The sequence below is a fragment of the Neodiprion virginianus genome, chromosome 6 (genome assembly GCF_021901495.1).
Source record: "Neodiprion virginianus isolate iyNeoVirg1 chromosome 6, iyNeoVirg1.1, whole genome shotgun sequence".
NCBI classification, from domain to species: Eukaryota; Metazoa; Arthropoda; class Insecta; order Hymenoptera; family Diprionidae; genus Neodiprion; species Neodiprion virginianus.
Genome location: NC_060882.1, coordinates 23,636,916 through 23,663,602, shown reverse-complemented (window position 1 = coordinate 23,663,602; position 26,687 = coordinate 23,636,916). Strand labels below are relative to the sequence as shown.

The 26,687-nt window shown below is 37.2% G+C and overlaps 6 protein-coding genes across 12 annotated transcripts; 2 read left to right on the top strand and 4 right to left on the bottom strand.

Moving 5' to 3' along the window:
* Positions 1–2,599: 2,599 nt before the first annotated feature.
* On the bottom strand, positions 2,600–4,298 carry LOC124307619 (aprataxin). Its single transcript, XM_046769499.1, has 3 exons — positions 3,684–4,298; positions 3,452–3,585; positions 2,600–3,203 (listed from the first exon to the last, which is right to left on the bottom strand). The coding sequence occupies exons 1-3, from the start codon at positions 4,073–4,075 to the stop codon at positions 3,049–3,051; spliced, it is 681 nt and encodes a 226-aa protein (XP_046625455.1). The 5' UTR covers positions 4,076–4,298; the 3' UTR covers positions 2,600–3,048.
* Positions 4,299–4,417: 119 nt separating this feature from the next.
* On the top strand, positions 4,418–7,555 carry LOC124307615 (U3 small nucleolar RNA-associated protein 6 homolog). Its single transcript, XM_046769491.1, has 9 exons — positions 4,418–4,618; positions 4,764–4,890; positions 4,968–5,108; positions 5,216–5,406; positions 5,559–5,783; positions 5,863–6,205; positions 6,295–6,465; positions 6,699–6,873; positions 6,984–7,555. Exons 1-9 carry the CDS (start codon positions 4,527–4,529, stop codon positions 7,322–7,324), a joined length of 1,806 nt encoding a protein of 601 aa, XP_046625447.1. The 5' UTR covers positions 4,418–4,526; the 3' UTR covers positions 7,325–7,555.
* Positions 7,549–9,678, bottom strand: LOC124307616 (tektin-2). 2 transcript variants are annotated; one of them, XM_046769493.1, is made up of 7 exons: positions 9,541–9,678; positions 9,215–9,377; positions 8,861–9,121; positions 8,626–8,796; positions 8,336–8,558; positions 8,009–8,232; positions 7,550–7,916 (listed from the first exon to the last, which is right to left on the bottom strand). In XM_046769493.1, the coding sequence occupies exons 1-7, from the start codon at positions 9,584–9,586 to the stop codon at positions 7,715–7,717; spliced, it is 1,290 nt and encodes a 429-aa protein (XP_046625449.1). In that variant the 5' UTR covers positions 9,587–9,678; the 3' UTR covers positions 7,550–7,714. The 2 variants fall into 2 exon arrangements, with proteins under 2 accessions (XP_046625450.1, XP_046625449.1); XM_046769494.1 differs by lacking the exon at positions 8,626–8,796 and having other exon boundaries at positions 7,549–7,916.
* Positions 9,397–12,005, bottom strand: LOC124307617 (ubiquitin-like protein 7). Its single transcript, XM_046769495.1, has 4 exons — positions 11,701–12,005; positions 11,192–11,397; positions 10,822–10,958; positions 9,397–10,719 (listed from the first exon to the last, which is right to left on the bottom strand). Exons 1-4 carry the CDS (start codon positions 11,843–11,845, stop codon positions 10,134–10,136), a joined length of 1,074 nt encoding a protein of 357 aa, XP_046625451.1. The 5' UTR covers positions 11,846–12,005; the 3' UTR covers positions 9,397–10,133.
* A 291-nt stretch (positions 12,006–12,296) lies between these two features.
* Positions 12,297–18,710, top strand: LOC124307614 (poly(A) RNA polymerase gld-2 homolog A-like). 6 transcript variants are annotated; one of them, XM_046769488.1, is made up of 13 exons: positions 12,303–12,467; positions 12,579–12,721; positions 13,205–13,626; positions 14,044–14,172; positions 14,523–14,911; positions 15,022–15,233; positions 15,377–15,660; positions 15,778–15,946; positions 16,075–16,218; positions 16,323–16,451; positions 16,657–16,846; positions 17,095–17,210; positions 17,529–18,710. In XM_046769488.1, the coding sequence occupies exons 4-13, from the start codon at positions 14,071–14,073 to the stop codon at positions 17,690–17,692; spliced, it is 1,899 nt and encodes a 632-aa protein (XP_046625444.1). In that variant the 5' UTR covers positions 12,303–12,467; positions 12,579–12,721; positions 13,205–13,626; positions 14,044–14,070; the 3' UTR covers positions 17,693–18,710. The 6 variants fall into 6 exon arrangements, with proteins under 6 accessions (XP_046625446.1, XP_046625445.1, XP_046625444.1 ...); XM_046769487.1 differs by having other exon boundaries at positions 13,893–14,172; XM_046769485.1 differs by having other exon boundaries at positions 13,205–14,172.
* A 1,400-nt stretch (positions 18,711–20,110) lies between these two features.
* Positions 20,111–26,677, bottom strand: LOC124307612 (regulator of nonsense transcripts 1 homolog). Its single transcript, XM_046769477.1, has 6 exons — positions 26,150–26,677; positions 25,009–25,292; positions 24,645–24,800; positions 24,193–24,511; positions 23,774–24,048; positions 20,111–23,688 (listed from the first exon to the last, which is right to left on the bottom strand). Exons 1-6 carry the CDS (start codon positions 26,327–26,329, stop codon positions 21,546–21,548), a joined length of 3,357 nt encoding a protein of 1,118 aa, XP_046625433.1. The 5' UTR covers positions 26,330–26,677; the 3' UTR covers positions 20,111–21,545.
* Positions 26,678–26,687: the final 10 nt, after the last annotated feature.

Here is a 26,687-nt window from a genome sequence, read left to right as displayed (position 1 = left end):
CGCAGTGATATACTAAAATACGTATGGCATAACGCTGACTAAATATATTCAATCACCACTAGACCCATCATTTTATATGAGGTTGCCGGAAATTAGGCAGCCGGTAAAGAAGATTCCAAATCAGGGCTCTGCGAACTGTGCATTACAAGTTTCCTGCGGTCAGGCGCTTTACGGGCCAATCATTTCCAGTTACAATTTTACATTCCGGTTGCATCTAACAGATAAGCACCAGCCATCGCGATAACTGGGTATACATAAGGTATACTAGATTGCAACGATTTAGGCGGTCATAACAGGAAGTGAAAAAACTTGTTTCGCCAAGTCATACACCGTTCCAAACAAGTGCCGGAGTTTCCAGACCTGTATGTAAGAACCGTGCACTCCATGGCATGATAGAGAACGAGGAGATTTCTGATTGGTCGAGAGAATATGAGTCTAAAGCGGGAGTAGACGAAAATAGAAGGATATATACCTATTACTATAGGAACTAAGAAAATGAGACAACTTCTGGTTTGGGCCCTTTCCTTTGAGCGTTGTTTCATCACTCCCTGGAGGGTTACTAATTCGGGTGAATGGAGAACGAATTTTTGTCCAATCGGATACCACATATGAATGTTCGCAAGCGCATGCGTTATGCGTTTGAAGACGATACCGTGACCTCGGAATCACGTGGTATCAAGTCCGCGGATAAATAATACTGCTAAGCTCTGAATCAAGAAAGCGAGGTTGAAGTTAGTAACGTTATTGTAATGAATCATTCGAGTAAAGATGTATATTTTCTTAATTTTTAAATTTTTTTGAAAGAACTAAGCTATCGAAATATGAGTGTGTTTTGTTTCATTATGGTTTACTAAATTACAAACGATTCTAAACGATTCGTTACGCTAATGTTACTAATTTCAATATTATTCAAGAAAGGCCAGAAGGAAAAAAATAGGGAGCGATCAATTTTTGAAAATTCACAATTCACACGCAAGATTATTGCGTGTGCGAAACATTATATCAGATATTTTTTGTGAAGAGTTGAGTATTCCACGAAGTTTCGTATGTTGTTAATATTTGATCAAATAAAGTATTTTTGATTATCTAAACTGTTCACGTTGGAGGACTTCTAATCCACACGATCTTAAAATTTATCACATTAATGCATCACGTTCTACGAGAAAACGATTAGAGCTACCATCATTACAGTTTAACGGAACGGCGGAGAAATAAACATAAAAGTTTTTATTTGGCAGGAAATCCATGTGATTTGCCATCACTTCAATCTTCTTCAATTGAAGTTACTGAATCTTATATACACATTGTAGTATATCAACGTGATGAACTTCTTACTTCGTGTCAAATAGAGTGGAATCGACAATTCTAAGACTGGGCGACGTCTCAGAAAGTCACAAATTAATTCCTATCATTTTGATGTCACCGTCTGCCGAAACCGAATTAATAAACTGTCGGCAAGGATAATTACTCTACTAACCTATTACTAATTTTCCACGCTGCCAGTATCGAATCACGATGTGGACAGGCAGAGCGTCAAGATATAAATGGAATCTTACCTTTCCCATGATGTCTAAGGGATGTCAATCCACTTGGCCGCAGGTCTCCAATTTGCAGCTAACTTTTCAGCAACGCAGCGACGTTCGTTCGTATCCCAGTATTCTTCAAAATGCACACAAGGCAGTTGACTTTCACAGTTCAATAGATGTATCACGTAACCGATGAAAATTTGCACGATACCCGTCGGTTCACGGACTCTGGAAATACCGGCGCACTGATTCCAGGTCATCTACACTAGATGCACAGACTCGAATAACGATACACTTACTTGACAATCAAAACCAAACTCACCCCGACTCACAAGTGATCGTTGAAAGAATCAGAAAGCACTCTTACAAGGAAGGAAAACAAACTGCTGCCAACACAAAACGGCAAAAAATCGACGTACTCCGAAATGTGTGCTAGCATGTGTAAAATTTCGGAACGTTCGGGCGTTTCACGAAAAAAAACAAAAACAAACAAGAAGTAGAATGCGAGAGCTGTTTTTAAGAATCGGATACAAGATATGATTCTCGGTACGTCCGTTTCGAAATCACAAATCGTGCATATTCATCCTCGTTAGAAAACAACCGTTCCGAAGTAGCACACATTTCGGAATACGTCCAATGAACCGCCATTTGATTCCAAGAAGTTGATAACAAAAGCGCATCTCGCCGGTTTATTTTCTACACGGAGTTCGGGACGCGATCAGCCTTTGTTTTTCTGTAATCGAGATCCGATACCGGCATTTCACAACTAATCACTTCTTACTTTTGATCAAAGGAGATGGGTCTACTCTCTGACAATACTGCCTATAAGAATATTTAAGAATTAATGAATCACATTGTCTGGTAGCACCAAATACACAGCGTCGAGACTCACCGCGACGCGTCTTGACTTATCGAAATTCCAGGTGTTTCTGCGAGCTGATTAAAGTTAGTCGCTGACGACTCGAGCGCCGCTTCGGTCACGCTCGTCAAAATTCGGCAAAGTCCGTAGCTATTGCATATACCAGGCGACGAGCGTACATTATATACGGATGAATATTTTCATTTTCATAAAATTAAAATTGGATGATAGAATGTATTTCTTCACTTTGTTACACGAAACAGTTTTCATAGACAGAAGGGAAGAAGAAGAAACAGTATTCTTTTTTTCACACGCTATGCCAATCAGAGGGTTGCTGTATGCAAATAGCATGAGAACCTGCATCTGCGTGCAAACGGGCCACCAAATCGAATAAAGCTGACTTAGCTATACGTATTCATTTGTCTAGCAGTGAAATATGTACCAAAATAAATGGCATTACAAAAATTTGTTTCTTAAATCTACTTTTCTTCATTGTGTAATGCTGGAAATCGGTGCTCATCTCATCATCAGCGAACCGTTGGAGAATCTTCATCGCAGAATAATTTCAATATTTTCAGTTTGATACAAGCGACGACTGAAGAATTTTTAATTTGACAGTATTCTGAATGTGAAGACAGGTTAACAATCATGATGTTTGTTCGCTCAAGTATGGGTAGATATGTGCCTTTTTAATTCTGGCATATTCTTTGGAAAGGTCTTACATTTGTGACATTGTAGAGGACGTTTTAAATAACCATCACATTCTTCGCAGCTCATTTTTTTTATTTTTCCATTCTCTCGCAGTTCTTTTCGAATACCTGAAATAATAGCCAACTGTAAGTATTACTTAATGAGGAAGTAAAGCTCTGATATCTGTAATGTTATATAACCCTCGTGGCAAAAAAACCCAAATTGGGTGTAAATTCATACCCTAACTTTTTTTTTATGGGAAATTAGCATTATCTATGAGTTGGGGGTACGAATTTACATCCAAGTGGGGTTTTTTTTCCGTGAGGGAAGGAAATAGTTGACGTTGTTGAAGGAAAATCATCCAACATACACTTACTTTGTGAAGATTTAAAAAAAGGACTCGTAAATGAATTCCAATGGACTTTGGTCTTCAAACAAGGGCTGTTGAAATCTGTGCTTATAACATGAAGGTGTAATCTTTGCATGTTCGGAACTGCATGGTATCCTATTCTGTATACCATTAAGAAAAAATTTCAGACATCGAATGGAGCGAGTTGGTGGGTAACATTTGCAAAATGTGTGAAAGTGGAATAAGAATCCCGTCTTACTTAAATTCTTTGTGTGAATATTTCTCTGTCATATTTTTTGCCACATCATCCATATGCTTTAAAAGGTCCTCGTGTTCTTTTCGAAGGCTTAGGATTCCAGAAATCTCTAACTTTGGCAATATCAGAAAGTGAAATTCAGCTTTTGGAAACTTGTCCTTTATAACAACAACTTTGTCATCTTCTTCAACACGTAATTCAGGGTCCTTCATAGAATCGATCAATCCTAAAGCCCAGTATCCCTTTTTGGCAGCTGGTTGATCGCTCGACGCATTCGGATTCAATTTATGCTTACTCATAGTTGCCAATACTGTTTTAACCCTTGTAATTTTGAATGAAAAATTGAAAAATTGTCTCCTGTAAATTGAAAATAAGAATGCGTTCAACGCGTGCATGACATAAACACGATCACATCGCTCAATCAGTCTACTCCATTTGGATTATTTTCACTCATTCTTGTCATGTTTAAATTTCATCCACTATTTACTTAAAACCCATGCAAAGTAATTGGTAATTCAACAAACTAAAGATTCTCATATTTTATTAAATATCTCAACAACCACGATCCAACTGTACAGTGTACAACCATCGAGTAGATACTTTTAAAGATGCGGTAGCCGTTACGAAAATTTTGCGTTAAGGGAAAAACTTGGCTGGCTGGCGGCTACCCAACGATACTCTTTCGTGGGTGGCTACCATGGGAACTAGCGATCGAGTTGCGATGAAGAACACCCACCTTCTCACCTAAGGCTTCTCATTTATTGAACATTGTGTAGAACACGGTGCGGTCAAATATTTTATGCAGAGGATTTATTTGGAATTGCGATAGTATTGTGATAATTTACAATGGCAGAATTTGTTGAGAAACGATGTGAGGATATGATCCCTGAACTGGAACAACTGGAGCGGATAAAGATTTTCGATAAAAATGAAATAAGGTTAGTTTTGAGGTTATATCCCGTTGTAATCTACCGAATGTTCGATACGCAGTAAAACACAAGTTACACAATATAACGTTACTCACAGTAATTCTTTCAAAATTTTGTACGATGATTTATTCCGTCTCATGAATTTACCTTTCAGAGGGATCGCCAAAAAGCGTAAAGAATACGAGTACAAAATCCAACGTCATACCAAGTGCAAGGAAGACTATTTGCGCTATATACAGTACGAGATGGACTTGCTCAAACTTATTAGACAACGTAGAGATGTAAAGATAATAATTTCTGTAATTTTAGTTATCTATCGTGTTTCAAGGCTGCTATAATACCATTTTAATGTTTTCAGAAACTAGGTATAAATCAAAAAAAATCAGACATCGACTACACCATTGCAAATAAAGTCAACGTACTGTATAAGCAAGCTATTTTCAAGTTCCAAGATGATTTGAGATTCTGGATTGCTTATATGAAATTTTGTAAACATGTTGTAAGTTTGACTGGGAAAATTTTATACCATAATTCCTATAAAGTTTTCGTACAGTGCTGCAGTCGCGACTACTGTACAATTTTGTTAATTGTCTTTTTTTTTTATAGCGTTTTCACAGCAGTATTAGTCGCATGATGGGAAGAATGTTGCAAGTTCACCAAGATAAGCCAAAATGTTGGCACATCGCTGCACGGTGGGAAGCGGAAGAGGCACACAACATTCAAAATGCACGACAGTTCTTGCTAAGGGGTCTACATTTTCATCCAGATTCTCAGTTACTCTTTACTGATGCTTTTAAGTAAGGCTCGGAGTCAAACGTCTAACCAACATGCTCCAATTGCTTCTCATTTTCTCGTACAAATTCATTAGATAAAGCTATAGAACTACACTTTACCAATTACTATTTGGTGGAAAACAAAATGCTGTACTAATTTTTTTATGCTATCACAGATTAGAATTGTCAGAGGCTTTGGCTAACAAACAAAACGCTTCAAGTGTCAACGATACCCCAACACCAGCTGCAAACGATGAAGATGTGCCTATCGAGTTGAAACGAGCCTACGTCATATATCTACAAGCGTTCAAACGCATTAAAGATATTAAATTTATAATAGATTTGTTGAATATTGCAAAGGAACATAGCAATACTGAAAAAATTCAGAACAAAATTGTCTCGTAAGTAACATTCATGACCAATGAATTTGATCGTTTTTTCAAAGAGTGCGTTTTAATAACAGGAAGTGTTGTTTTGTAGTGATATCGTGGAAGAATATGCTCACGAACCTCTGATGTGGGATACAATGGCTCGGCGGGAACTTGAAGGCCTTGTTTTACCATCCGGTAATGACACACCAATGGAAATTGATTCGACGGCACAAAGTTCTCTCCGAGATCGCATCAGTCTCTGCAATGAAGTCTATCAAACTGCTGTAAAAAAAATAAAAACTGAAGAAATGTGGTCTTTATATATAGATTGTATATTGGAAATTAATCATGAGACTGGTTCTCTACCGAATTACAAAAGAAAGCTACTCAGAAATGCTTTGACACAAGCTCACCAGGCTGGTAAATTAAGAGAAAAATATTATTTGCAATGGGTCAGTTCACATGTATTTTCATGCCACAGAATACTTTACCTATCTTGTGAAGAAAATCGTTTATTTGATTAGAATTTTTTAATTTTCAGATTGGCATGCTGAGTACTAATAAGAAAGACGAGAATGATCAAAAACGATTGTACGAAGTTCTATGTTGGGCTACAGATGCATTACCGAAAAGCGTCGATCTTTGGCAAGCAAGATTAAGATATCATCTTGCCTTTGGCCAAGAAGATAGTGCCACAGCTGCTTTTGTCAAGGTAACAAGAAAAAATGCAATTCATTCCAAAGATGTAATACATATTTTTAATGAACGTTAATACTACTGATTCTATGGGGAAAGTTTTATTTATATATTCAAAAATTCAGATTTGAGTTGAAGGGATAAATAGATAGAAATGGAATAGTTGATAATGATCACTAGGCGAAGTACTGCCATGATAATTAAATTATCCAACCCTAATCTTGTCCCTTACACTTTCTGAATTATTAGGCAACGGAAATTTTGGGGGAAAAATCACTGCCCTTATGGAAAATGAGGTTGTTGCACGTTCAGACTAAGAGCCCAGAGGAAACCGAACAAATTTTTCAAGCAGCGTTACAAGAGGGACCAACTATTGCAAAGGATATGAAACCGACATACATCGAATGGCTAGTTCTCACCAAAAGTAATTTGACGATTATATTATGCATTGAGTTCAAGAACCGACTTGTAGTGAGAATTGTTTTAAATATTTGATGAATATAAAATTTGATATCAATTATGTTTTTCGTTTAGGTATTCAAGTTGCACGAAAGGTATACGATAATTTGTGCCTTCAACCACCCCCCTGCTTGGAATTGCACAAGAAAATGGCTGCTATAGAAATGATGCAGCCTGAGGTGTCGTTGAAACATGCTCGCCGTCCACATGAAATGGCTACATTGCAGTTTGGCAAAACAAATACAGATGTATGGATGGACTACATTATGTTTGAGTTAAAAGCAGGAGACCCTAAAAAGGTGGGTGAAATTCATGTGAGAGCTGTGAAAACATTGGAAGCCGTACTTACAGATAATTTCATTTCTGAATTCAGTTTGATTAAAACGAATTCAGATGCTATTGAACAAGTCCAATGAGTCATAAATCAACGTCCAACATTACTGTATACAAATATCATAGGATTTGTATAAGAATTATTATATGCACGTTACTACCGATATTATACATCGAATTTGCATGTAACAAAACTCACATACATGTTCAAAATGATTCGTTAATCACAGTACGTACAAATATGTACCTACCTATATGATGTAAATAATAAGAATTGTTCTTGGTTTTTGTAATAAAATCAATCCTGGAGATCATCTCATGTTAGTTTGATTTTATTATATTTATAAATCGCTTCCATTGCTCCATTATAATATTAATATTGATTGCAAATTCATAAAAACACTTCTAAGATAGAATTATGAAAACCGTGGCTCGCTAGTTCATGCGAAATTTTCTTTGAAATATTTCAATTCTTATGATTCAATTGGTATTTCTTGCTCCATGCGCGTCAGCACTATATTGCGATCAGTTTCATTGGCCAATGGTGCGCGGTCGCCTGTTTTTAATCGAGCTCTCATATCCAAGCACATGATGTCTGTCATCAGAGAATGCTGCTTGTCATCCAAGTTTTTGTCAATTCGAATCAGGAGTGATTCCAAGCCGTTGTATGTTGCTCTGAAATAATATACAATATGTTTCAAGGATATATTGGTCTTAAACTTCCATCCAATATTAATTTAATTTAATTTCTATGAGTTTCAACGTACTTCGCACAATTGATTTTATTTATAAGATCTTCTCGAGTTTGTCTTAATTGCAATACTTCATCCTTGAGCCCCAAATCTGCCTCATCTCTACAAAGCTCAAAACCCGGACGATATGTACGATTTTCCAATCTTGTCTCAGCACACTTAATTGCATCAATTTTAGCCAAAAGTGCATCTTCCAATCTTGCTATCTCTTTCAACATTATATCCATTTCCTTTTGCATCTAGAAAAGATTCTTATTATCTAAATGGGACACTAAACTCCAAACGTGGAATACGTGATTTTGCAACTCATTCATTGTTTATAATTTGCCGAATATTACGTACTTTCATTTTTTGCCAGTCTAGTTCGTTTCGCGCTTTTTGCGTTTGATATATTCTCTTTCGCAACGTAAAGTCTGAGACATCTTGCTGAGCTCTTATATCATTCCTGGCTCTTTCTCTAACAACTTGCATGGCCTCTCGAAAATTGTATGTGTCACTCATTTCGTTATCAGCTAAAAGTTTGGAGTAGCGACAGTGGTCCTTCCATGCTTCGTAAGAGATAGTTCTGTGAGATGGAAAACAAATTTAATATTCGTCTACAATAAGTTTCAACGAAAATAACGAAATCTTACTTTTTTGGTGTCCTCAAAGCATTTGGTTTATAGCTAATATTAGCACAAGTACGGTTTAAGTTCAGATTTTCTGTGTCAATTTCAATGGTGTCAATTTTGTCTTGCAAATCGAGTCCAACTTTAAACTTTACTTCTTCCAAACGGTTCAACTTTTCCCATGCCGCTTGAACTCTATTCAACAGGAACAACGGTATGAAAACAAACCCTCTTACAAAATTGAGCTTCAATTGTTTACCTATTGGTTAATAACTGCTTAACGCCTTCGATAACACAAAGCTCCTTTTTCAACTCATCATTAGCCTCGTCATAAGTTAGTTCCGTACCCCTTCTGCAATCTCTCATCGAAATACACTCAGCAGTAACTTGGAGTGGCAAGTTCAAGTTTTCCAACTCTTTTTCAGTGTCGCTACGTTCATCTTTCAAAAGTTGTATTTCATGATTTAATTTCTCAAGTTGTTTTTCAGTGAGTTCACGCCATCTTGACAGTTCAGTAACTCTTGAAACAGATGGTGTATATATGTAGCATAGGTCATTTTTATGAGATGTTACGAAATTTGCCTACTACGTTGAATCATAGTTTGTAACTCACCGATCTGCTAGTCGAGTATTATTCACGTACGTATCCCATTCGGTTTTAATTTTTGTTTCTGAGCGTATCTGACGGGCTGCATTGCGTAATTCAAAGGCGTCATTCCTACGGGTATTGGCAGATTGCTGAAGTTCCCATTGCTTTGCATACCAATCCGGTAAGCCTTGAAATAATAGGTAGTATTCTTTAGTTATTCAGTTTATTCAAACACGAGATGTTGTATTACACCTGAATATTGGAAATATGTACAAAAGTATCTTTTTTACAATTAGATATTCATAACTATTATTATACTGTACATATTAATGATATTACAGACAACTTACTAATATGTGGCGTAGGCTTCTCATACGTGGTTACAGATTTAGCCATATTATATATCGGAACTGATTAGATTTAAATAATATTTCGACAATCCAAAGTATAAATTACACGAAGTGTAGGGTTACAAAAAGACTGTGACAGATGTCAGGGTTTGGATGTAATGTAAAATTAAATCAATAGAGGTAAATGAACACAGTCGCCAAGGTAACAGACAAAGGTGTGGTATATTGACGAAACAGCTGTCAAATAAAATATCTTGGCAAAAATCTATGTCCACAATTACACCTTTGTGAGTATCAGCAAGTATCATTGCAAGGAAAGGACTGTTGATATATGGAAACAATCGATGAATTATTTATTACTTTTATTCATCTGCACATCAAATAGTTTAGATATTTGCAAAGGCGTATGAGGTAAAAGAATAAAGTGAGTTCTATTTATTTGCTGCCAGGAAAATGTTCAACTTAGTTCCTACTTTATGAGAACAAAAGAAACGCGGGCCGGCATTTTTGAATTTTGCATAGCAATTGATGTGATGTAGTAACCTGCTATGCACAGTAGTAAATTGTAATAAGACACGAATAAAATACTATCTTTAAGTGTCACTAAACCCACTAAATACCAATTCTATAGCAGCTTGTACATCTCCGTTGGTGAATTGTAGTGCCTGAACATTGACGGTGTCATCTTGAAGGCCCATTTCATGCATCTGAGTAAGTTGTGTTTGCAATTCCGATGGCTGAGGAAGAACTGGAGGTAAGGGCGGTATAAGAGGTTGCGTAGGACCAGAAGAAAAGGCATGCTGCATGGCTTGGGAAAACATTTCCGTTGTTATTACTCTAGTAGATGAACCACCGCCAGACGTAGATGAGGAATTTGAAAGAGGAAAGCCTCGAGCTCCAGCTCTGACCAAAGCAGCAGCCAGTTGTGCAGTTGTAATAGCCGAGTTGGATTGGTTCCTGGATAGGCCTGTCGGCTGGGCAGAATCTGACGATTGAGAAGAATCCCCTGCCATTTCCTCATCGTCGCTCATATTGTCGAGACTGTAGGAATAGGCAGTGTGATGGGTTGACGATGTTGATGCATTTGAAGTTCCTGCCGAATTACTGTGAGCTTCTTCATGTACCGCAGCAGCAATATGCTGAGCGGCTTCGACCAGACAAGGGTGTAGTTCTGCTATTCTGAACACAAATTTACTTAATAGCACTTATTTCATATAAATGTGTAATCTCTTGTGGTTAATTCAATGACTGATTTGAATGATGCAAACAAGTTTTTTGTACCTTCTAACAGTATCTGGATCGGTAAAGTGAGCCATTAGGTCTGGATCTTGAAGCATAGCGATAGCCACTGAATCGTCACTTAATCCTGGTGATGATGAAATTATATTTTCAATAACTTCAGGTCGTTTGCTCAGTCGCTAAGCAGCCGAATGAAAAAAATTAAACATTACGTGTTTCAACTTTCTCAGATAGTAATAATGTTGATTAATAATAACACATTCATACATCCAAATGAGAATAAGATTAAATAGAATTACTATACATTAAGCAAATTGTAGGATATTGTAGACTATAATCAGAAGTTACAGTGTTTCTGGTATTTCACAGTATTCTGATGATCGTAATTCAGAAAACAATAGCAATTACATACATGCAGAGCACTGCGCAGAGCAGGATTGACATTGAATGATCGAAAGGCAGAAGCAAGGTGTAAAACGCTAGCTTCGGAAATGGGTTTAGCAGGAACAAGAACTTCTGGTTCTTTTTTCTTCAGTACATGAATCATAACTCCAGATTTTAATCCACACGATGCCAAGGTAGCATCATCCTCCAAAATGCATCCGCAGTAAATTAGTTCTGTAGAAAATAAAATATATATGAATAATATGTAAAATGCTGTTTGTTCTGTTGTCTTATCCACGTTTTTTTGAGATACACTCGATGTGAGTCTCAAGTAGGAACTAAAATAAGTGTTGTGATACCAATAACTGTCTGAAAAATACTCTATGAAAGTTTTTTTTCACTCAGTCTTAAGACATAACCATTAATAAGGTTACTGAGAGTATTAAGCTTGAACCGTTTAATACAGATGTTTCACCAAGTTTTATTTTCATTGTCCTTTGTTTGAGTTACAACGTTAGTTGAGCAAAGTCATCTTACCAAGACATTCTTTCGGGAGGTTAACTTTTAGTGCAGCTTCTGTCTTTAGGTGTTCAACTTTGTTGTCAAGATTGACGTGATCGAGTTTAACTGTAGTGAACGATTGAGGAGTTAAGCGCACTCCCAAAATTAATTTTGATGCCATACTCTTTTACTTGTCTTCACTTTTATTTTACCAAACTCACGACAACTTGTCACTTTCGCAGGTAACCAACGAGTGCCAGCGGGCAGCAAGTTGACGGCTACGACTGTCGACTTTACTATTTGACAACTAGACATCCGTGGGTACCAACAATACCGACAGAGGTACTGGTCGCAGATTATACAGCTCAATTTGCTTGGTAACCGTGGTACGCGGCATCTATCAGGAGGGACAATCAAGCAAGTGTTAATTCGCAAAAAAGTTGCAAATTTCAAAATGATAGAGAGCGAATTTTTCGGATTGAAATTAGTTTGGATTTTCGAGCGTTGAATCGTTTGTCTGGATTTCGTCGAAAATCTCAATTCAATCACAGTTAATAAGTTATATGACAAAATTATTAATTTCGTGTGTACTGTTTTTCGAATATCTGAATATATTATACTACTTCCAACGAATCGTCTTTCGCGATAGTAGCGCCGAATTAACTCGCGAACGATTAGTGGTAACTTTTCGACGTTAGAGAAGATTTATGTCGTCTCTGGCTAAGGTCCATTTCGAATTCTATTTTTATCTATTTAGCGATGTGCCATGTAACATAACTACCGAATATTCGGCGACGGATTCGGTAAGATTTGGTATACGATTACTGTAAAGTGGGACCTTTCCACCAAGTACAATATAGATCATCACATGCATGATCACATTCAAAATTGAGCCTAAATATCTGTCTGCATAGTCGAACCAATGGTCAAACGAACAAACTGCTGAAACGCTGCTGATAAGAAATTCGAACTTGAACCTGTACAGCCCCCCTGTCACTGCCACCCGCGCCCAAAGGCCCGCAACATGGCGATCGACGGTTTGTGCTGTTGAAAACAGGTATTACATTTGTCACTTATAAAAGCTGTAACTGTGTTTTTACTATTTTCTAGCCATTGCTCACATCAAACTCAACATAATGGTTATATTTATTAAGCTTGAAAATATCTCTATTCATATGGTTGCAGCGCATGTCAATTTTTCAGCTAGAATGTGTCTTAACTTTTTTTTTCAGTGAATTCAGCTCCGTGCATGAAATGTGTTTAGTTTTCTATCGATTTAACGTCGTACCTAATACTTCGCTATTTTTTATAGTTAAATGGACATTTGTCATTTAGATTTCATTCATAGATATTCAATTTAAGGCACACTGTATGCGTAACCTATATGTGGAAAATCCGTACATTGGGCCGGTTGCTCGCGCGCTGTTTCTCTCATCTCCTGTCCCTAAGTTTAACCGCAATTACAAACGTACCTAATTGGTAACTTTGTGCCTAGGTAATATATACGGTATTTGACTAGAATGAATTTTCTCTTTTGCAGGGAATGTGTGGAATTCTGTAAATTATAATCCATGCCATTTGTCAGCATTCTTTGAAACGGTGGACCTTTTAATTATAGTCAATTCTAGCTTCCATAAATGAAAATTACCATTGCGAGCTCCTTGGTCAGAGTTTCAAGTCAATAAAAAAATAGTGTGCGTACTTGTGTCTAAGAAAATACAAGGGAAAACAATAACAATAAACCAAAACAAAGGCACACGTTTAATTCTGGGCACATACATACTTGAGGACCAAATATGAACTGAAGAAAGGCAAGAAAAAATGTTTGAAGAAAAGAGGAAAGAAAAGTTTTGACAATGAGTTAACCATTGTCGGAATAAAATTATCATGACTACCCGAACCAACATGCAGTTTTTGTCATAGAGGGCCTATGAATGCGAAAATTAAACTATATACGATAAGGTATATTACTGGCGTAAAAGTATACGCAGAGTAATGAGAAAAGAGTAGCAAAATATAGGCACATACAATCTATATATATATATATCGTACATATCATTTGGGACTGTATTTTTATGGTTCTTTTTCACTTTGCGTTTTTATTACTGCCGTTGCATAAGCAAAATAGTTATATGGTTGCTAGCAGCCCTGATAAGCTTTACATACTTGTAATTCCAATATTGAATTTCAAGTACTGTAAATGATATCCTAACTTTTTTTTGCTTGAGAGTAAAAATCCGATACAAGTCAATAAGCGAGTAGAAATTGGCTAAGCAGGAAGGAAATTGTGAGCCTTAAAACAATTACATCCTTATTTTGACTATGTATCACACTTCGTATCCCCCGCACGTGTTGGTGCAAACAATGGGTGGACAACAGGGAAACGGTCAATATCCACCAGCACAAATGCATGCTGCTCGCACAAATGGCACAAATTCTTTGCATCAAATAGAACACAATCAATACGTCCACAATGGCATCGGAGAAAACAGACATCGTATGATACAGGTATGTTTTTCCCAATGCTCTGCTTTCAAGTCGTTTATTGTTTGTGAATTATACTTTTTTCGTTTGTATACTAATATATTGCATCTGGTTTGTTGTATTATTTTAATTTTGTTCACTTCTCGATTCAATGCCTATTTTACTTGTGTTTATGTGCAAGCATTTGTTGAGTATAAATTACTGCTTAGAATATCCAGAATATCTTGTATAAGTATCAGTTGCCTTATTCAACATCATCCATACCTTTGAAGATCTGTGATAAATATTTAAGAGATAGAGATAGCGGTAAACTTCCATAATATTTTGTAAATCTGTTACCAACACAGATACTGAGATGTGTTATTAACTTACAGACAGGATCTTATCCGCTGGAGCTATTGCAGCTAATGGGCGTTGAAATTCCACCGCTGCGTCGGGCTGGGTACATCATGCAGGGCGGAGGGAATTCCAACAGTGGATGGCAGAGACGAGGTAACCCCTGTAGCAATGCACCGACTATGCCACCTCCGCACTTGAACTTCAGACCAGTCAGCACAGGTTCTATAAAAAAACCAAACTGGAATAATAAATGTGGAAAACGAAGTAGTTATCGGGACACCCAGTCTCAAAATGAAGTTTATAACAGCGATAGTGGCTTCAGCTCGCGCTCACCTACACCTAACAAACACCAGACGGACAGCAGTCAGACTGAAAGCTCAGACGAACGTGATTCCATAGCATCTTCTGCTGACCAAGGCATCAAGTATGTTATGTTCAAGATATTTTTAATTTTAATCAAATATGTTCATTAAATGTGAATGATAAAATTCAACCAAACCTTAAAGAAACAATACGATTTCTTGTCGATTTCAGGAGGCTGCACGAAGTCCATCCGATAGCAAATGGCATCAATAATAATAACTGTGATACCAATAGCAAAAGTAATGCTCATGGTGGACTTATTTCGAGTGCCTCAGCACATCAATTTTACCAGAACCAAAGACCCGTCAATTATTACCATAATACTGTTCCGCCTTCCCGATCGCAACCACAAAACCACCAGGGTAAAAGAAGATACCATTCAGGTAAATCTATTATTTCTATACTTCGTGAATACAAATCATTTGATCGCATACGTGAAGCAGGGTCACTTGAAGGTTGAGAAACAAAACACAAAAAACAGTATAATTAAGTAAACTGGTAGCCAACATCGTGGAATTATGTTTAGGAAGAAACAGTCCACCTGCACAAAGGGTGCAAAGGGGACGAAAATTTGCAGGAGTAGTATTGCCAACCTGCAACATGTATCCCAGATGGTATATTGCACCAGATAGATTTCTAGCACGATCGCATCTCATTGAGGTGACAAAAATGCCAGCAAAACTACTGACAGGATCACATTGGGATGTACTATCGCAAGATATTTGGGAGAAGTTTATGACGCATCAACAAACGGAAGCCACATATCGAAATAAGATGATGCTATGGAAGTACCTATATATTTATATTAAAGTAAGTGTTCAGTTACTTTTGTAAATATGGACAACATCTAGTAAGTTTTGTCCATGTTAATTGCTTTCTGTTACATATTAATTGAGCACCGCCTTGTATGTACAATTTTTGTTGCAGACAGTATATCCAAGGTATGGGTTATTTCTAGTTGGTTCAACCATGAGTGGCTTTGGTTCAGACAACAGCGATGTTGATATGTGCCTCCTGGTAAGACATACAGAAATGGACCAAAGAAACGAGGCTATTGGACATCTGGAACAAATATTGAAGTGTCTTAAACGATGTGGTAAGCTATTGGCAGATTATAATTTGAAGTAACATAAAATTTAGATACGCGCAAATTCTACGATAATTGTGGTTACTTTGATGATTATTATTTACATGTAAAATTCTAGTCGCCTTATTACATTACAGATTTCATTGAAAAACTTGAACTGATACAAGCTAAGGTACCAATTCTAAAATTCCGAGATTCAATGCAAAGCTTGGACGTTGATTTAAATTGTAATAATGCCGTTGGAATCAGAAATACACACTTGCTGTATTGTTATTCACAACGTTAGTACCAAATGACTGCTTACTACTTTTGAAGTCAGTTGATAAATTAAATAACGAAAAGAAACACGTGAGTCATATTATTAATCACATTTTGTATTCTTCAGTGGATTGGCGTGTGAGACCTTTAGTTTTGGTCGTCAAGCTCTGGGCGCAAAGCCAAGAAATCAACGATGCTAAAAATATGACCATTTCTAGTTATTCTTTGGTGTTGATGGTTATACACTTCTTGCAGTGTGAGTCTTATTAATTTTTCTTTTTTGCTGACACAGTATTTAATAGTTCAATTTTCACTTGAAGAGGGTTAAAACTGGTTATGTTAAACTACGAAGATGCACCTATCATTCCACAATACTTATGTGCCATGCGTACTAACTATAACGTTAATCACGTACTAACTTCTTAGTCACTGCTTCAATAGACAACAAAATTTAATTGTAGATGGGGTGAATCCTCCCATTCTGCCATGTCTACATTCACTCTACGAGGGCAAGTTCGGTCCTCATACGGACATCCATACAATTGATATACACGAGGATCTGGGCATGTCAGGTTCTGGCGCTCTCTCTGCTAATTCGATGTCACTTGGTGAACTTCTAGTAGACTTTTTCAAATACTACGTTACATTTGAGTAAGTCATTATCTGCACACAGTGTTAGTCTTTCATGATTCCTGAGCCACCTTGAACCGTGCTGTCGCACTGCAGCTAATTATATGATTATATGATAAATTATTTTATGTATAATTACTGAAATACTTCAAGTCCAAAGTCATGTGATATTAGCATTGTTATTCTGCATTTTTCAAGCCAATTAGATCAAGTTTGGGAACTAAAAACTGAAAATTTTGATAACTATTTCGCAACGTACTGTTAAACAGCTTCAGCCAATACGCAATTTCTGTGCGAACGGCTAACAAGGTGCCAATTGAAGAATGTAGACGGGCCCGATCATACAAGAATGATCCACATCAGTGGAAATATCTTTGCATAGAAGGTGGGTTTCACCATAAACATTCGACATAAGCATATAAACCAAGATATTCAAAATGGGTTAGGGACTCTGATGTCTCACTTTGATCGGCAGCTCATGAGATCATTTGAAATCTTTTAATGTTTTCCTAAAATTTTTCGAAATACTTGTTATTGTCCCATCTATGTACAAGTCTCATAAATATCTGTGACCAGTTGTTTATTGAGACAGATGAAACGTGCTAAACTTGTTCAATCCTATACTCCTTTTCAAATGTGGCTCCGACGAGCTTCTCATATTTGACCAGTACAGATATATACAATATTATGGCAATTGTTCCAGAGCCCTTTGACCTGACCAATACAGCGCGCTCAGTTTATGATCCAGATGTGTTTGAACGAATAAAACAGGTATTCAAAAAGTCGTATCAAATGCTGAAGAAGAATTACGACCTTAGCAGCATTTTCAATAAGTTGGACACAGGGTCGTTGAATAACACCACGTAGTTTGAAACCTTGCTAGAAAAGATTTTTGTAGTCAGTAGTTAGGATATTTATTTATTCGGCTACCAACTTTTTTGGTGGTTCAAGTTCTATTGGCTCTTTAGCCTGTATACCCCGGTGGTGTAAAAAATAAGCCTGGGATCGAAGATTACATTGCGATCCATTTTCCACCTGGCAGCTTTATTTTGTAATAAATTTTTACTCGAACGGTAGACTTTTCAAACTTGCGACTGCATAATCGTTGAGTTTTCGATAAGAGGTGTTAAATTATTGTTGTATAGCTATTGCAAGTGGACCTTGACGCGATTTATTACGAGTAAGGAGGTCCTTCTAGTGGACAATAATTAAACGTGCAATATAATTTTTGGTATATCAACGTTTTCGTGAATAAATGTGATTACAAAACGTCTTCTTAATTGCGCGAAAGTGAATTTGATGGTGCGCTATATTCAATACCTGGTAGACATTTATTCTTATAAAAAATGGTGCCAATTCACGAAATATGTATTCAATATAAACTATGGTGCCTTGATGGTAGCTGTTATTGGAAAGAGCAACCAAAAATTATTTCCAAAGGCACGAGGTTACTATAAAAAAGAATAGTGAGATAGATGACAAGAGTTTTACCTATATGTATACTTGATAAGAATCAAACGCTCAAAGAGTAAGGTGATTCAGAAAGTACTTGAAAAACATTTAGTCGCTAAACACATATCGCTAAAGGTCATTAAATAATTTACTGATGTTATAATAATTTTAAATGAAAAAAAATTGTTGGTTGCATTAGTGAGAAATTTTCTATGGGAAGAAGTGGCAATGCGAGCAAATAAAGGCAACTGCAAAAAAATTATAAAAAATACTCATCGGAAGTAAGAAAAAAATCTTAAAAACATTTGTTTTATTTAAGTTTCTACTATTAATATTGTATCCCATAATAACTTTGACGGACATGTAATGCTTTGCCTATACGTAAAATATGCGCGATAATCAGCATTGGTTAATAGCGAATAGTCGAAAACATGAGAAAAAAATCAAAAAATCAAAAAAAGTTAAATAAAAAAACTTAATTATCAACTGCCAAACCTCTTACTTCAAATTTTATAGCAAGTAATCTGTTGTGTCTACTTTTAGAAAAGATTCTTAAAGACGGCGGGTGATTTTTCGTTTAGTTAGGTCCGCTATTCAGGATTGAATTTGTTTTGACAAACTATCTTTCATCTATACATTCCCGTAGCTTTACGAAAAATACTTTTGGACCTAACTAGGTTTTTAGAGGCCATTTTCACGGATTCCACGCGTAAATAATAAATATTATAAAGTTTGGAAAATTTACGTAATTAAGAAATCTCCCAGTATTGCATTGCTTAAAGTTTCTCTACTTGAAAAGTCATAAATTCTTCACCAATGGCCTCTCAGAATTAACTTCTTATTTTACTTAAATATTTATTAATTGCCATACCGTTCCGTCGAACTAAGTACTAGTGAATGAGAAATCTCAAATCTTTCTAGTCTGAAATCGGCGAAGCCTGTTTCTGATATCTCAATTTTGATGTAATGATAACACGAATTTACTTGAGAAAATATGGCTGTGTTGGTGGTACCAGTGTGTTATGTGAGGTACTTGTGAAAATATCTGATTAAATGGTCCACTCCGAATGGGTGTATGAAAAACAGAAAACTTCAATACTTGGCTGATTTTACATGTATATTTTTTGTTTATCTGATATGCCTAAATTTTGGTTACATTTCTAATTATCTTCATTAATTTGAAATATGCACTCGAGCATTATTTTTCAGTGATTGTTTTGTAGAACATAGCCAAATTCTTGGAAATATCCAATATTCAAAAAGTCTCGTACATGGAAGTAACTGTTTTCATGTTTAATCGTGGAATAACTAATTTTTTCAAGATATTTTTATAGGCCTCAAAGGACTTGTACGTAATATGTTATATCATAAACATTTATATACTATCCCAAGTGCCAAAATTCAATTTGTAATAAATATTTTGATGCTCAATGAACTTAACTCTGTTAATAATATTATACTCGAGGTATGCAAATTTATGTAGTAAAAAATTAAATACGAATTAAATTCATGTAGAAGCGAAATGTTTAGTTTGTAATAACTTCGTGTTATATTTTGGAATTTTGCAAATGCCATTGAAATAAAAAATCCTAAATTATTAGATAAGTTGATCCTATTAAATTATTTTTTGTAATCTTGATTTTGTTGTTAAATAAATACATTGTTTATACCTGGTTTGAAATATTCTTGATCCTAATATATGGATAAACGTAATAAGTAAAGGTTAGTGAAAACTCTCTACCTCCAAACATTCCATTTTTTTTGGTTTGTTGAAGCCCAAGATTTTTAAATTTTGTGTAGTAGAAAGAAATATCAGAGAAAATGATATGCAGATATTTTTAAATCAAATTTATTGGTACCATAAGATTTTACAACGAATCTTCATACTGTAATTTATAGCTAGTGGTGCGTTTTCGATCCAAAAAAGAAATATATTAATTTTGCGAAGTATTACGCTGATTATTATTCCATAATAATAATGCTATTGCTGCCAAATTAGAATATAGATAATTTTGTAACAACGAAAAGAAATAATCAGTACTACACCATTGATATTTCGGCTGGATTAGTAACTAAAATCCCCCCCAACACTCTAGCGGACTATGCATTTGTGTGTGTATCCCTTATTAAAAATAATATTAAAACTTTAAACGATCTTAAATATTGTGAATAGGTGCATTTCTTCATCAGACATCCACCATGTCGCACAATGTTATCAGCGATAAGCACTCTTATCCACAATGTTTCAAGATGCAGGTAGCATACTTTCTGTCCGATTAATTGGTGGTATTAATCCATCAGTAAATAAATGACCTAAAGAAAGTAAAATAATCTAGTTGCAGTTTGGTTTGGCTTTAGCAGTAAATAAACATTGAACCAACAAACCAAAACATAATAAGAATATCGATCTTTGACGTTAATAGAATGTTTAGTTTATGCCAAAATGTTGAAAGAAAAATGAAAAAGAAATCTAACTCTATGTTGAAGCATAGATTACATTACTTGATGGATGATTAGTGGCTTCATAAATTTCACAAGGATTTCGTCCTGTGTTCACTTGAAATTTATGCGCTTACAATTTTCGGCATAAAATTTATCGTTTCTATGCGTTTCGACATCTAGAGGATGAACAGTAGAGGTTACTTGTTAACAATGATACCTCTCTGATGTCTAGAAGATAGTTAGTTTTCCAAGTTTTTTCTATCGGAAACTTAGACAAAATTTAAAAGAACTGAAACGCTTAACAAACCCTGCACCTTACATAACTACCTCTGTCGCTGGCATTCAAACAATCTAGCCAGATTAGCCAATTGGAGTTAAACGTACGAAAGGTTGCCAGAAATTAGAGGAAGAAAAAACGTTACAGATCTTCCACATTTTGTTTAAGATATAAATGTGCCGATCAGCACTTGTCGCCTTGCCATGGGGTGTCTGGTCGCATTACTGCTATGTCGGCGCTTGTCAATTTAGAAGTGAATTACACGTCCCATTTTCCAGTGTCACTCGATCCCCGCGATAAAACGGTCCGTTCACTTGCGTTGCGGTGTTACTCATATCAGTTTGTCATCATTTTATAGTTATCCTCGGCATGGTCACCTCTCATCATACCGACGACTTGTACTATATGTACTCGTTTGTCGAGCCGTTTTACCGTTTTACGCAGTTGGTTGGTTTGTATTTTTTGTCGAAGAAGAGTTGGTTTAATAAGCCTTCAGTCGCTCCCGCGACGCTGCATGGCGAATGCGTTGTTCAGCCGTATCTTTTCGGCTCAGTACGGTTGGGAGAACTGGCCTCCTGCTTGCGACTGGCCTGACTGGTAAAATCCGCTTCTATCTCCTTGATAAGTAGAATCCTGAGACAATAAACCGTCCATTTGTGACTGAAACTCACCAACTGCAAACGAGTCTTGTGACAACTCCGCCTGACTAAGACCCGGCTGGGACAGGCTAAAACCTGGCTGTGACATTCCTTGCGTAGTTCCTTGAGTAAGCGGGAGTCCTGGTTGGCTATAGGGCTGCGTATTTTGTTCCGTTTGACTGAGTTTACTTCCCCGAAGGCCAGCTTTGTTTTTAGCCGAAGTTGCGCCTCTGCGATTTCTTAGATTCTGCCTTGCTTGTAGGGCTTGCTGATGTTGGTTGTAGAATCGCGGTGGAACATGAGCCATGTTCATGAACATTCCAACAGGAACCGGAACATTGTTCATAGCAGCTTGTGCTCTCTCTGGGCTAATGTAGCTGATCGTATCATGAGTTCTGCTGAAAATATCTAGCGGAACATTTCTCTGGTAGTACGGATTATGATTTTGAGTACCGTTCACCTGATTACCAGAACGATCGTAAACAGAGCCAGGAATTAGAGCTTCTCTTGCATCGTACATAGAAGTTGACATAAAGTGAGATCCTGGGTTAGCAGCATTTACCAGTTTCTTAGGTTTGGCAAATTGAATCATTGATTCTTTCAAATTATTCAGGGGTCCTTCGACGAGAACTTTCTGTTCCTTATAGAAACTAAGCAAGTGATTCCACAGAGGCTGCTTCGACAACACTTTTGGATTTCCAACAATGATTATACCGTACTTAGCACGAGTAAGTGCAACGTTCAATCTTCTAGGATCGTTTAAGAATCCAATTCCTTGATGTTCATTTGACCGAACACAAGACATGATAATTATGTCTTTTTCTCGACCTTGGAAGGCATCGACACTGGCAACCTCTATTTCTTGGTAGAGTTTAGAGTATAGAGAACCTTGGTATTGCATGTACTGAACCAGATAAGCTCTCTGACCTTCATACGGTGTGATTACTCCAATCTGTTCAGGTTTCACACCGCAACGTAAAAATCTGGTGGTAATTTTTTCAACATTAGAAGCTTCGGTTCGATTAAGATACGACGTGCCGCTACCGGCGATTTCTTCTTGTCCTTGGGTTACGTAAAAGAACATTGGCTTGTCAGGCGCAGGCCACGGAAAATCAATTTTCAGTAACTTCCGTTCGTCTGCACAGACACCGTTCTGCAGAGAGCCTTCGTAGAAAAAGTTGGATGGGAACCGAGATAGGTCTGGGTGCATACGGTATTGAACTTCTAAACGGAACGGACGAATACCCAGTACGACAAGTCGTTCAAATAGAGATTGAGATAGGCCAGCTCTAGCTGCTTTTTTGCACATTACAACTGGTCCTAGTTGGCAGTGATCACCAACTAGAATCAATTGTTTGGCTCCTAAGACTACAGGCACCATGCATTCAGGTTCCGTAGCTTGCATGCTTTCATCAATCAAAATCGAGTGGAATTTCAAACGGTGTAATCTTGGGTCTCCTGCACCAACGCAGGTGCAGCAAATGACGTCGGCAGCCTCCAAAAGCTCCTTCTCTGCTGTCTTTTTTAAAAGTCTATAACGTTTTTCATCAACGCTCGATAATTCACCAGTTTCATCTTTCAGTTGCTGCAACTTTTGCAGTTCGTTATTTGTTTCCATGTTCTTTATTTGGTTATGCAAGGCAAGGAAACTGACAGGCGAGTCAATAGCTTCTCTCGACTTGGCACATAAACGCACAACTTTTAAATTAGACTTATGGATCTTGTCAGTCAATTGGTCGACGGCAGTATTAGAGGGTGCGCAAACCAATACGGGACCTCCGTTTTGTTTTACTAGCTGGTAAACTATGGTTGCACTAGTTACGGTTTTACCAGTACCTGGAGGCCCCTGGATAAGGGACAAAGGTCTTTGTACGGCATGTTTGACAGCATAAACTTGTGATCTATTCAGATCTGGTAGATTTGGAGCGCTAAAGTGTTTTGGAAGATGGCAGCGAAACAATACTTCTTCAACTTCGTGACCAAGAAGCCTGTGATAAATATATCCAGACACAGAGGAGTCATCAACGGCGAATTTACGCAAAGCCAGTTGCATTCTGAAATACATTAAGCACGTTTTACAAACACAGTAAATTTAAGGTTTATTTAGCGCCAGAGTTCATAGTATTGTATCTAATGTACCGATCGAAACTCGTGCTTTTCCAAATGAAATCCACAACAAAGTTGCTAATGCATTCTGTTGGTGCACCTGAGTTATTTTTTAATTCAATGCCAACTTCCTCTCCGTAATTATCAGGTATCTTTATCACATGGCCAATTCCTGACCATGGCTTGTGGAGCTCTCCTAAGTAGCGCAATCTCAATTCATCACCATGCATCAGTTTCATATCACCATCCGTTTTCGCAAGCATGAAGTAGGCAATGGTCTTCTTGTTCAAACCTACGTCCCAGCGTACCTGAAGAAAAAAAAAAACAATCGAATAAAATGAAAGATTGAAGACGACTACCGCATTATTACACAATTAAGAATATTATGAAATTTATTATTTCTTGTGTACAACCATTATATTTCGAAATGAAATCGTTGATGGTCAACAAACCTCTATGTTTTCTTGCGTCTGTGACTCCTTAAGGCGCTTGTCGTAGTCAGCTTCCAACTTCACAAGTGGACCAAATATATTTTGATATTGATATCCATCTTCGTATCGCAGAAGAACTTGTTGCGGCTCTTCATCAACCCCTGGTTTTTCTAGGTCTTGAAACGTTGCATCTACATTGTCTCTCCATAACTCTTCCAACTTGTTCATTTGTTGAGCAGACATTTGCCTAGCTCTCAATTGCTCCTGATCAGATGGGATCTTAACCAACCAAGCCAGAAAACTGCGATCCGCGATTAGTGGTTTCCATTGCTCCTGATCCCTAGTGGTGATGTATTTTTTCATAATTAATTCAGTTAATTTCCTCCAAATAAAATAAAAGCATTTTGGACCAAAGGAATGAACACTCGATCCATAACCCAATCGTCGACAAATGTCAAAGTGGCAATACTTACCAATTCATATCCTTCAAAGAGCTTTGGGCGGCACAGGGTTGTCGACAAAGCAACACAACCACAGAGTCGGCTTTGGCGGGAATAAAACCCAGCACAAAAACATTTCTTACACCACAGGAGTAGCATTCCAGTACCGTTTCACCTAATGGTCCATCTCTGTCAAATTAGTGATCAATGTTGAATTAGCAAGTTTTCATATGAGTTTTATTCACATTATTTTAACTTGTTTGTCATGAAAATGCCGGTTCCTTTGGACGGGATGTAATTTTCAGCCTCGTTAAGTCAACAGGAGGTTATAAGTGCACAAATTTTGAAACAGTATGAAAAATGTCATCTTGCATATTAAAAATGTTAAATCTTTTACCTGTGCAAAGTGACCTCCTTATGTTTGGCACGGACCAAATGATTGATGATATGCGAACCACAAGTATTGCCACGACCATTGCAGAACCATTTGCGACATGCGTTGCACATAACGACACATGATGCTTCATGAATGCCGCAGTATTTGCAAGCATGTTCTGGCAAGTCTCGATTGTAGTATGCTTCCTCTTCTTCCTCTTCAAATTGGAGTTCGGCAAGACTTTGAGTAGCGCCGGTAATTTTCAAGTCGAGCGAAGAACTACCACCACCAGTTGTGCCATTAACCTACGTGTAAATAATAAGGATGCGTATCAATTAGTGATTGTTAAAATTGAATAATTTCATTGTGAAGTTGAAATGTTTTAATGAATAGCACAGTAATCTAGATGGAACGAAAGGGGTCGTAAAAAGTGTCGAAATATCACAGTTATATCATTATGGAAGCTTCTTATCAATCGTCAGCACCACTTTTGGCAATTATACAACATAATCGTACAGTTTTAAACATGTGTTAATGTTATGCCTATAAAAGCATTAAATAGATGTACTGTTACATCTACCAGAATGTTTGATGACTATTTATAAAAGAAGGAAGGACAAGAATTGAAAAATCTACATTATGCTTATATTGAATGTAGCCAAAAGATAGATATTGTATTGACAATAAACTTGAATAAAGATTAAAGGGCATAAATAGAGAATGGTACAGAAGCAAATTAACATTATGGTATTTTATATTCCATCGTCAACACTACCAATACCAATTTGAAGAGGTACTATCTTAGCGTAAGTTCAACCAAAGATGGGCCAATGAGCAGCGAACAGAGGAGCGATCTAAATTAATTGATTGTTTTCGATTTGTTTTAAATGCATGGGAAATAAGTTGAGTTTGTAATAGTTGCCAGATGAGGTACGGCATTGTTCGGAGCAGTGGTTATGTTATGATTTCTCAATTCGAAGAATTTCCGAAACACATGGAGGAAGATGGAAGCATATAAATATGAGCTTTCAGCCTGTGCGAATATTCAATCGCTGATCAAGGGAATGGGGATGAATTTTGATAGTGAAGTCTAAGTTAGGTTAGGTAGGTACGGGCCGCGTGGGCGTCCCGTCAATCGGTTTAAAAAATACTTTTGGCTTACCTGAACGGGTTGGCTCTGGCCTCCGTCGTGCTGGGAAGCCTGGGTTTGACTGGGTGAGGGTAAAGTGAAGTCAGTGAAGTCGAATTCGCTCCCCTGCGTATCTGCCCCGATCAAATCTGCTTCCTCCGTGTCGAGGAAAGTCAGGGTTTGGCTGCTAGGCCCGTACGCGTCGACACTCATGCCTAAAATTTCTAATATAACCGCAGCCACGCCCGATTGTAAATATTATTACTAGTAATGTACGCTCGCAACTGTTCAGAGATGTCTGTGGAAAATACAAAATGCAACCGATGTAACTAGCCACGAAATCCTACGCCATATTTCGCTTGTGCCCACCAGCGCACCAACACCAATAGCCGAGCACACTACTTTTTCTCTCCGCCACTCGTCGCCTGTTACGTCATCAGCTGATTTGTGATTGTCACAAGGCTACTGGAGGCCCTGGAGACGGAAGGGTGTCTCATTTCTTGACTCGCGACCCTCGAACATCGAATATCGCTTATCGATGTCACGACTCTCGAGTTCCTAACCTCGTTAG

What these genes read in the sequence shown, in the direction of transcription:
- LOC124307619 (XM_046769499.1), bottom strand. Translation starts at nt 4,075, where the DNA reads ATGCACGCGTTGAACGCATTCTTATTTTCAATTTACAGGAGACAATTT. An exon ending in TATTCACACAAAGAATTTAA is followed by an intron (nt 3,586 to 3,683) that starts GTAAGACGGGAT and finishes AATGGTATACAG; the next exon opens with AATAGGATACCATGCAGTTC. An exon ending in TTTTTTTAAATCTTCACAAA is followed by an intron (nt 3,204 to 3,451) that starts GTAAGTGTATGT and finishes CTATTATTTCAG; the next exon opens with GTATTCGAAAAGAACTGCGA.
- LOC124307615 (XM_046769491.1), top strand. Translation starts at nt 4,527, where the DNA reads ATGGCAGAATTTGTTGAGAAACGATGTGAGGATATGATCCCTGAACTG. An exon ending in CTCTTTACTGATGCTTTTAA is followed by an intron (nt 5,407 to 5,558) that starts GTAAGGCTCGGA and finishes ATGCTATCACAG; the next exon opens with ATTAGAATTGTCAGAGGCTT. An exon ending in ATTCAGAACAAAATTGTCTC is followed by an intron (nt 5,784 to 5,862) that starts GTAAGTAACATT and finishes GTTGTTTTGTAG; the next exon opens with TGATATCGTGGAAGAATATG.
- LOC124307616 (XM_046769493.1), bottom strand. Translation starts at nt 9,586, where the DNA reads ATGGCTAAATCTGTAACCACGTATGAGAAGCCTACGCCACATATTA. An exon ending in AATACTCGACTAGCAGATCG is followed by an intron (nt 9,122 to 9,214) that starts GTGAGTTACAAA and finishes ATCTGTTTCAAG; the next exon opens with AGTTACTGAACTGTCAAGAT. An exon ending in GCTTTGAGGACACCAAAAAA is followed by an intron (nt 8,559 to 8,625) that starts GTAAGATTTCGT and finishes TCCATCTCACAG; the next exon opens with AACTATCTCTTACGAAGCAT.
- LOC124307617 (XM_046769495.1), bottom strand. Translation starts at nt 11,845, where the DNA reads ATGGCATCAAAATTAATTTTGGGAGTGCGCTTAACTCCTCAATCGTTC. An exon ending in CCTCCCGAAAGAATGTCTTG is followed by an intron (nt 11,398 to 11,700) that starts GTAAGATGACTT and finishes TATTTTCTACAG; the next exon opens with AACTAATTTACTGCGGATGC. An exon ending in CTCTGCGCAGTGCTCTGCAT is followed by an intron (nt 10,959 to 11,191) that starts GTATGTAATTGC and finishes TCGGCTGCTTAG; the next exon opens with CGACTGAGCAAACGACCTGA.
- LOC124307614 (XM_046769487.1), top strand. Translation starts at nt 13,987, where the DNA reads ATGTATCACACTTCGTATCCCCCGCACGTGTTGGTGCAAACAATGGGT. An exon ending in GGTTATACACTTCTTGCAGT is followed by an intron (nt 16,452 to 16,656) that starts GTGAGTCTTATT and finishes ATTTAATTGTAG; the next exon opens with ATGGGGTGAATCCTCCCATT. An exon ending in AAATACTACGTTACATTTGA is followed by an intron (nt 16,847 to 17,094) that starts GTAAGTCATTAT and finishes ACTGTTAAACAG; the next exon opens with CTTCAGCCAATACGCAATTT.
- LOC124307612 (XM_046769477.1), bottom strand. Translation starts at nt 26,329, where the DNA reads ATGAGTGTCGACGCGTACGGGCCTAGCAGCCAAACCCTGACTTTCCTC. An exon ending in GCCAGAGCCAACCCGTTCAG is followed by an intron (nt 25,293 to 26,149) that starts GTAAGCCAAAAG and finishes ATTTACACGTAG; the next exon opens with GTTAATGGCACAACTGGTGG. An exon ending in AAAAGCACGAGTTTCGATCG is followed by an intron (nt 23,689 to 23,773) that starts GTACATTAGATA and finishes AATGTATTTCAG; the next exon opens with AATGCAACTGGCTTTGCGTA.